Source organism: Sinocyclocheilus rhinocerous, unplaced genomic scaffold (assembly GCF_001515625.1).
Source record: "Sinocyclocheilus rhinocerous isolate Xijiao unplaced genomic scaffold, SAMN03320098_v1.1 scaffold887, whole genome shotgun sequence".
Classification (NCBI taxonomy): Eukaryota; Metazoa; Chordata; class Actinopteri; order Cypriniformes; family Cyprinidae; genus Sinocyclocheilus; species Sinocyclocheilus rhinocerous.
The window spans coordinates 33,228-43,172 of record NW_015634028.1 but is presented as its reverse complement, the minus strand read 5'-3'; the positions used below and the strand labels follow the sequence as shown (position 1 = coordinate 43,172).

The 9,945-nt window shown below is 37.9% G+C and overlaps 1 protein-coding gene across 1 annotated transcript in view; it reads right to left on the bottom strand.

Moving 5' to 3' along the window:
- dync1i2a (dynein, cytoplasmic 1, intermediate chain 2a) overlaps window positions 1-9,945 on the bottom strand; it is a 35,650-nt gene that overhangs the window by 2,495 nt on the left and 23,210 nt on the right. Inside the window, exons 6-12 of the mRNA XM_016559112.1 lie at window positions 9,311-9,397; window positions 8,281-8,443; window positions 7,999-8,098; window positions 5,994-6,119; window positions 1,188-1,334; window positions 912-1,025; window positions 397-530 (exon numbers count right to left, since the gene is read on the bottom strand). Of these exons, the coding sequence (XP_016414598.1) occupies window positions 397-530; window positions 912-1,025; window positions 1,188-1,334; window positions 5,994-6,119; window positions 7,999-8,098; window positions 8,281-8,443; window positions 9,311-9,397 (871 nt within the window). The remainder of the gene's footprint in view (window positions 1-396; window positions 531-911; window positions 1,026-1,187; window positions 1,335-5,993; window positions 6,120-7,998; window positions 8,099-8,280; window positions 8,444-9,310; window positions 9,398-9,945) is intronic.

Here is a 9,945-nt window from a genome sequence, read left to right as displayed (position 1 = left end):
TATATATATATATATATAAAATATTTATAAAATTATTCATTTTTTATATTATTTGATTAATTTATAAAATCTTTGTGAACCAAACTAAGATCTTGATCATTCCACCAAAGAGAAAGATTCATTCAGGGATCAGTGATTTTTTTTACCCCAGAAATGAAAAATACTAAGCAATGGATTGTACTGATTATTTGTATACATATTTATTTTTAGTGTATTTTATCGAACTGACTTGCGATCTGATCACCAGAAACAGATATTAATAAGAGGACTAAGAAAAATGAAATAAAATTTTATAAAAAATAAAATGTTTGTTTGCGCAAGCGGATTACACGCATAAATCCATGGATCTGCTGCAGTGAACACTGTGTGTGAGTGTGTTGTGTGTGTGTGTATTACCTGCCATGACGACAGGCTGTGTAGACTGATCCATCCTCACTTCCCACCACAAAGTTATTAACGTCACCCAGAGGGAAGGACATGGAGGTGACCGCAACGGATTTAGACTGCTTAAACACCAGCTCCATACTGTCCTGTTGACACACACACACACACACACACACACACATCAATAACACCACAGCCAACAGCCTCTTCCACAGATTAGAAATGCACAATTTAAATTCAGCCAGCACTCTACCCGTCATTAACATCTGACACTGTGGTTTGGCCAACGTTTTTGGAAACTCAAGGGTGAGCAGCATGGAAGAGGTTGTGGCTCTCAGTGGGCCTTTTATAGAGCTTCTGAAGCCAACAAACTCACGTCAGTAAGATTTGTACACAAAATCCACTCTTTTTACTGGTTGAGTTAGCAAGTGGCTTTCTTTGAGTGTGATATTCAAACTCTGAAACTATGATGGTACTTCTGAAGGTACAGGTCACGCGATGGATGGAGCAGAGAGCATTGTGGGTACCTGTGGTTGAGACAGCATGTCCAGACTCCAGGAGCACATCTTTCCATCAGTAGAGATGCTAATGAGGTTATGAGCGTTCTGTGTGCCAACCACATTAACACAGTACACTGGGTGCTGCACGGAGAATCAGAAATGTAAGGTTAAGGGTAAAAAATAATAAAGCAAATCGGAAAAATAAGCAATATTTTTTTAGGACACCATAATAGCATCTCAAAATTCTTGGGTTGCAGCAACTGCTCAGCCTCATTTTCAGTACGGCGTGTGAACGTCACGTACCGTGTGCGCCGCGGCAGAGAGAGGCGTCCTCTGGACAGGAGTGCGTCTGTTACTTCTGTTGTCCCACAGGACGATCTGTCCTGAATAAGTGCCACCGACAACCAGGTTAGGGTGAAACTTTGCAAACACAGCAGACATGACCGCAGACTAGAGGAGAGAGAGAGAGACAGACAGAGATAATCTCGATGAATTCCACATTCCTTCAATCCTGCTGGACAAATGTGAAGGAAGTCCAGTTTAGCAGATTCACATGCATAACCAAAAAGTGTTAGAAAAGAACTAACTAACACAGATAATGCTACAATCCATGTTTTTGCCTACTCACTGAAATTGCCAGCTAATATGATGCTTCTTGTTTAAAGTGTTTGTGTATTTAAAGGGATAGATGATCCAAAAATGAACATTTTGTCATCAATTATGCACCCCATGTTGTTTCAGACTTACAAGATTTTCATTTATCTCCAAAGATCCAAAGATATTTATAATGAAACCTTAAAATTTCATTCCAAGCTTTGATGCTTCAAAAAATTAATAAAAGTAATCCATATGAATCAAGCGGTTGCATCCAAGTCTTCTGAAGAGATACAATTGCTTTATTTGATGAACGTATTTAATTTAGACTTATATTCACACATAAACATTGAGAAACTCACATACATAGAGCTCATCAAATATGGTAAACATCTGTATTTGCATGACACACAAGAAGAACCTAATTGGTTCTTGCGGAAACACAAGCTTGAGTCACATCCAAACACAAACCTCTTGTGCATCAAGCAAGTAAAGTTTCCCTAAAAGACCTTTCTTTTACAATCTCTCTATGATTTATGAAGTATGAAAGTTTTGGTGGAATGGGCTTTCAATGGAGGAACAGAAATCTTTCAGGTTATATTAAAAATCTCTTAATTTGTGTTTTGTGGATGAATTAAAGTTTTATGGGTTTGGAACGACATGAAGGTGAGCAAATGATGACAATTTTCTAGGGATGCACGATATTATCGGAACGTTATCGGAATCGGCCGATAATGGCTTTAAATGTACACATTTTAAATTTTATGCCGAAAAATAATGCCGATATGCCTTGCCGATATTACGAATAGTTTACATGTGCTCAGGATGTACTAGCGATAAGATCAAGTCAGAAGTGTGGTCATTCTTGAAGCAAACTCTTGCCTGAGTGGATGACGATTAGATTCACTGTTTTGAAGTTAACAGTTACCAGTGCGTGCAGCAGCAGCGGCAGCCTCCCCCGGGTCCTAATGTGCCTCCGGTAAGGCGTTTTATTTATTTAGGGGGCGCTGTAGGCCGACTTGTAATAAAATGAATCAGAATCAGAAAGAGCTTTATTGCCAAGTATGTTTGCACATACAAGGAATTTGTTCTGGTGACAGAAGCATCCTCTGCAGTCTTCTAATGTCTGATTTTGTAGCTGAGCCAAACCAGACAGTTACTGAAGTGCACAGCACAGACTCAGTGACAGCGGAGTAGAACTGTGTGAGCAGCTCCTGTGGCAGGTTGAACTTCCTCAGCTGGTGAAGGAAGTACAATCTCTGTTGGGCCTGTGAGTGTCCCACTTCAGGTCCTGTGAGATGGTGGTGCCCAACTCAACCTCGCTTCTATATGCAGACTCATCAATGTCCTGGATGAGGCCGATGACTGTAGTGTTGTCTGCAAACTTCAGGAGCTTGACAGAGGGGTCTTTAGAGGTGCAGTCATTGCTGTAGAGGGAGAAGAGCAGTGGGGAGAGCACACATCCCTGAGGGGCGCCAGTGCTGATGGTGCAGCTGTTTGACATGAATCTGTCAGAAAGTTGGTGATCCATTTAAAGATGGAGCTAGGAACAGAGAGCTGGGTTAGTTTGGTCTGAAGGAGGTTTGGGATGATGGTGTTGAAGAGCGAACTGAAGTCCACAAACAGGATCCTCACATAAGTCCCTGATTTATCCAGATGTTGTAGAATATAATGCAGTCCCATGATGGACCGGTTTGCTCGGTAAGCAAACTGCAGGGGATCCAGTGATGCAATTCAGATAAGCCAACACCAGTCTCTCAAACAACTTCATGACCACAGATGTTAGGGAAACAGGTCTGTGGTCATTAAGTGCTGTGATTTTGGGTTTCTTTGGGATGGGGATGATGGTGGAGCGTTTGAAGCAGGCTTCATGAGCTTCAGTGATCTGTCGAAGATCTGTGTGAAGATGTGGGCCAGCTGGTCAGCACAGGTTTTCAGGCAGGCTGGTGAAACACCGTCTGGGCCTGGTGCTTTTCTTCTCTTCTGTTTCCTGAAGACCTGACGCACATCATCTTCACTGATCTGAAGTGCAGGAGGGGGGAGAGGGGGGTTGCTGGAGTTATTAATGTTTGTGTAGAGAGATGGTCAGAGCGGGTGTGGGGTGTGAGACCGGGAGTTTCAAATCTGCAGTAAAACTCATTAATTCTCCACAGTGCTGGGGGATGGTGTCTTGTAGTTTGTAATGTCTTTCAGGCCTTTCCACACTGAAGCAGGGTCGTTTGCTGAAAACTGGGTTCTCAGCTTTTTAGAGTAGCTCCTCTCAGCCACACTAATCTCCTTTGTCAGTGTGTTCCTGGCCTGATTGTACAAGATTCTGTCCCCACTCCTGTAGGCATCCTCTGTGGCCTGACGGAGCTGTCTGAGTTTTGCAGAAACACGGTTTGTCATTGTTGTACGTTAAATAAGTCCTGGTAGGACTCACAGAAACTGATGTATGATGTTACAGTCTCTGTGAGCTCGTCCAGATCGGTGTCAGCAGCTTCAAAAACACTCCAATCAGAGCAGACGAAGCAGACTTGTAAATCCCGCTCTGCTTCATTAGTCCATCTTTTTACAGTCCTTATTACAGGTTTAGCTGATTTCAGTTCCTGCCTGAAAAGTAAAGTTTCTTTCTGAAAAGTAAAATACACAAATAACATGAAGATACTTGTGTTTCTAATAAAAAATTTGCTTTGATTTAAAGGTCAAAAGCTTACATAAAAAAAAGAAATCACAAACATGATATTTTTAAATTAAATAATTTAATATATACCGATTTATTCATTAATATGTAATATATTTTTATTATGAAAACTTTAATGCTAGGAGCTCTAAATGATTTTTAGAATTTATACAGCTCTTTTGCTTTAGACGATTAATGTTAAGTCCACAAACAAAATGTTAAGGTTTCAACTGCATCTGTCTAAAAAATGAATTAATAAAAAAAAAAATTTAAATTATTAAAAAAAAAAACAGCAGAGATTGATTTTATTAGTTATTTTCAAAGCTTTCAATGTACTCTCATTAAAAAAAGCACCTTAATAATGTTTATCAGTTCTAACAAATACATTTTTGCTCAAAACGAACCAAAAATAAAAAAATTATTTGTTTATAATTTCTGCACAAGAGGGACTTCTTGTTGTTTCAAAACAAAAGGAAATATATATCGGTATCGGCATCGGCTATTGGTCAAAATGATGTGAAAAATATCGGCATATCAGATAGAGGCAAAAATCTAATATCATGCATCCCTGGAATTTTATTTTTTTGGGTGAACTACGTCTTTAAGTATTTCTTCACTTTGCTTTAAACACAGAATAAAGTGTCCAAATAATATACTGTATAGAATATAAAAATATAAAACTTTGAGTTTTATTAAAACGATTTTTGCTTAGCTCATTTATTTTATACTATTTGAAAATGGGGGAGGTAGTAAAGTAACCAAGTAAAGTTTGACAAGTGACTTCACACTGCTGCTTCTCAGTGGTTCAGCTGATATTTTCTCAGCATGTTCTGTACCTTCTTGTTTTGGAGAATAGTTTGTAAGCAAAGCTACATTATAAAAGCCTCTGAGGTGCATCAAGCATAAATGCATCTTGTAACTGAGTGATGTGACCTCAAATTCCACCATGACACCTCAAAACACCAATCCAATGTACATCACAAAACAACAAAATAAAATTTTTACACCAACAACAACTAATGACGCTGATACTGAATTTTGTTATTCACTGAATAAGCTGAACAACTCACACTTTCCTCTAAGAAGAGTTAACCAGCCCCAACACACTCAGCAGAAAGATGGAAAAAGTAACAAGTTCACACCTCTGTGAGTGTGTGTGAACACTTGTGTAGTTTTCCGCATCTGTCTGTGTGTGTGTGTGTGTGTGTGTGTGTGAGCTGTGCATCCGTTGCTGAGGGCGGCACATGTGGTTCTACTCAGGTCGTCCACAGCAGATCACCTCAGGCCAAACACACAACTAACACTGAACATACAGCAACACTCAACTGATCAGTGAAAAAAACATCCAAAAGAAATGAGTTTGTGAATGAATGTGCATGTCCAACACAGAGTTTAAAGGAATAGTATCATAAATGAACATCTCATCATCCTTTAACTCCCTCACCCAATGTTGTTCTAAACCTGTATGACATTCATTCTTTCATGGAACACAAAAGGAGATATCAGACAGTTCACATGCTGTTTTTTTTCTCCATACAATGACATTTTATACTTTTACAGATATGACCACTATATGCTTTTATTGCATGGAAAAGAGAAGTTTGAACAGTCTTCAAAACCTCTTCTTTTGTGATCCATGCAAGGAAAAAGTAATGGCTTTGTGATGACATGAGAGATTTTGAACTATGCCTTTAAGGTATCACAAGTGTGTGTGTGTGTGTGTGTGAGGCCGGTGTGTAGGTGTTTGTATATGACAATCATGTTATGTGGGATGGCTTTCAGGAGGTGTGTGCACGGGGAGGAGTGAGAAGTCAGTCGTTGCTGATTGAAGGCAGGTGGGTGTGTGTGTGTACCTGACAGTGGAAGACATACTCCGGTGTGGTCTTCTTGTATTTCATGTTCCAGACCAAAGCCACTCCATCAGGCTCATGCGGGGCTTCCTCATTGTTGTTGTAAGAGGCGACCAGCAACTCTGGATACTGTGAACACATGTACAGGTCAGGAGAACTAGACGTTTACTATCTAAGAAAAACTTTTGCTTTCCCGCATTAGGTTTGATTACTCTGACCAAGAACCACCCGCTTACATTTACTTATTTATTTTTACTTTTTTGTGCTGACTGTAACAAATGTGCACAGAAAAAAAAGCAAAATAACTGTCATAGGGACAAAATTTTATTTAAAGAAAAAATTATTTTAATATTTATTATTTCACACTTTAGTTCGGGGACCAATTCTCACTATTAATTAACAGCTTTTTCTTCAATAAACTCCTCATTTGCTGCTTATTAACAGTTAGTAGTTATGCTTCGGTATTGGGTAAGATTAAGGGATCTAGAATATGGTCATTCAGAATAAGGCATTAATATGTGCTTTATAAGTACTAATAAACAGCCAAAATGTAATATGCATGCTAATGAGCAACTAGTTAATAGTGAGAATTAATCCCTAAGCTAAAGTGTTACCTTGAATACTATATAATAATATATAATACTTAATAATAATAATAATAATAATTCAAAATACAAACTAAATGCTACCATAGTAGTAGTTGTACCCAAAAAGAGAAAAAAAAAGCTATTATCATTTACTTTGTCTTTACTTATCATAAACATATATGACTATGACTACATAAAAATAATAGACAACCCCTGTGCTATATTCAGACTGAAACGCAAGTCATATATGCTTGGAATGACATGTTGGTGAGCAAAAGATGACATTTTTGGTAAAAAAGCATAGCTTTTCCAGAAAGAAAGCTATTTTTTCCAAAAAGCTGAGGAGTAATATGACAGTGTTTTTAATTCATTCTTATAAATTAAGACATTTTTTTGTTTCATTTGTGGTATTTAATGTAAATTTAAGCATTCAGGTTTGATGCTGTAACCCACTGAGACCCTTATTTAAACTGTTATTCAATAAACAGCAATACTGAAAAACAAATGTTAGTAGTGTAGCTATTTTTCAAAAGGGTAATCTGACTGAATTTTAAATTCTAAATTGTAACATGTCATTTTTTGATCATTTATATACTTTCTCATGTCCTAGTATCATATGCAGGGACAATTAATACGGCTACAATGCCGTAAAGTATCCGATGAGCCACTAATTGCATGACGCCAGGAGATTTCTCATGTAAACTCACACTGACAGCATTGTTTCAGTGTGTGGTTTGTGCTCTCTCTCAAATCACACACATCTGTTTGTGTTGTGCACACATGAGGTGCAGTGCGTTTGAGAGGGTTTATACTCTAGATCTATTACATCAAACTAGACACAGCGACTCCAAGACATCCAATCATCTGTTTGATACGGCGAAAGAAATGAACTTTGAAAAACACCTCTAAACACACAGCCAATGTGAAATATCTTCACATTCATATCTAAATGTTATATTCTACAACATCAGAAGCATGTTCACCAGAAGAGATTTGTGTTTTTAGAGGATCAGTGTTATCTTCAACATTTGTCAGTTGCAGACAAATAAGCAGCAGTTTTGATAAATCGTAAAACTAACATATTGACAAAATATATAATTCAATCTTCACTTGATCCACGCCTAATTTCATGTGCTACGTCATATTATACACTACCGCTCAAAAGTTTCGAGACAGTACAATTTTTAAATGTTTTTGAAAGAAGTCTCCTATGACCGAGGCTGCATTTATTTGATCACAAACACAGAAATAACAGTAATATTGTGAAATATTATTATTATTATTATATTTAAAATAACAGTTTTCTATTGCAATTTATATTTTAAACTGTAATTTATTCCTGTGATCAAAGCTGAATTTTCAGCATCATTACTCCAGTCTTCAGTGTCACATGATCCTTCAGAAATCAGGAGGTAACGTACCTGTGGGGACCAATCCAGACAGGTCACCACCCGCTGTTTGGACCAGTGATCATCAACAAACTTCCTGTTTAGAGACAGTTTGGTCCCAGCCTGCATCTCACTAGATAGATACACACACACACACACACACACACACACACACACGCGCACGCACACGCGCACACACACGCACACACACAAGCAAATATCTCACATTAAACAGTGCACATGAGCTGGTTTGTGATTAGTGATTGTTGGTTATTGTTGGTTGTGATTGTTTAGGTTAGTAGGGCTAACTGTTACCCCTCCTTCTCCTCCATGTCACGGCCGCTGTAGTCGAAGAAAACATCCACGTGTTCGGACAGAGCGCGCTCCATGAAACGTGTGCTGTGATCGAAGAACTCCATGAACTCCTCCGAGTGCAGAATCTGCAGCTTCTCCTCCTCTGTTAGCTCATGAGGGGGCGCTACACTCACGTACAGACAGGACACAATGACAGGTGTGTAACATTTATACATGAGATCCATTTATACATGAGAATTGTTGAATTCTTGATTCTAGTGGTTGACAAATATTCCAAAGTATTTAATTAAATAGTGTTTAATTTTCCGTAACAGCATGGCTGTGAAGCAGTTCCAGGTTTGTTCCAGTCAATCCAGTATTGAGCCATGCAAAACTGTAGGAAATTGTAGGAAAGTAAATCTACACAAAAGATTTTGAAAATTGTCTAAACGCATGCATATAGCAAGGAGCAACTGTGGAAAAATTTATTCTGAACCACTAAACTATTTGAAAATGTAATGCATGCTCTGGGAAGAAACATGTTGAAGCAGGTGCATTAAACTGTCAATATTTCAATGATCTGTTGTGATTTTTTTCCTTACATAAAGTTCCCAGCTTGTGTTACCATTACACCAACATTAATTTCTGTGACAAACACTGCGAATAGTCAGAACTTCTATGAAATGCCTACTTCAATCATGAATAATATAACATCAACAAGTTTGTTAGTTAAACAGGCAAATATATAAATGGTTAAAAACATAAAAAAATAAAAAAACATTTGGGGGAAAAAAAATGTATCTGCCAAGGCAACATTTCTCATTTTCATGTAGTTGAAATTGAAATACTAAAAAGACTGAAACCATCAAAAAAAATATATATATTGACAAACACAAAATTACTAAAACCACATCTGAAATGAAAACAGGAAATCTAAAAATTTAATTAAAATTATTAACAAAAACTATGACAGTAAATCAATGATACTAAAGTAACACTAATGTATTACAGTGGAGCTGATAGGACACTGTACATGAGGTGTGTTCAATACCTTCCTCATCTTGTTTCTCTGCTGGTTTCTCTTTCTCTGCCTCGACCTCAGGCTGCAGGGGTGCAGTCTCTTCCTCCTCATCTTCCTCTGCAATAGGAAGATCCCAAACATCAACATAATTCACATCAGAGCTGCAGTACGGTCTTATTATAGGACCCATGTTTCACACTGTTCATACTTTACACTGGGTTAAGTTTGTTTTTTTTTGTAAACGGTGGGTTAACTGGTATTAAACAACTCAAGGTAACATTGCAGCACTGCTTTCCTTCAAATTGCATACTTTTGGCACCACAACTCAGGATTAGCAACACCCACATTTACATACCAACATCTACTCAGTGTTCAGCAACTTAGCCTAAGGACAATATGAACTATACTGCATAAAGTCAGCCAATCATAACAGAGGTCATTAACATATGTAAATGACCTCTTAAAGGCACAGTAGCAGTAGCTTTTCAATTCTAGGGTCAGACAGTGTGATAAACGTCATGAAAAATTTAAACTAAAAAGGTTTTTGGTGCAAGAAACTTGAGACTTCATGAGAAAAATACCACTGTATTTCAAGTATTCAGGGTGATACATACAATCACACACACACACACACACACACACACACACACACACACACACACACT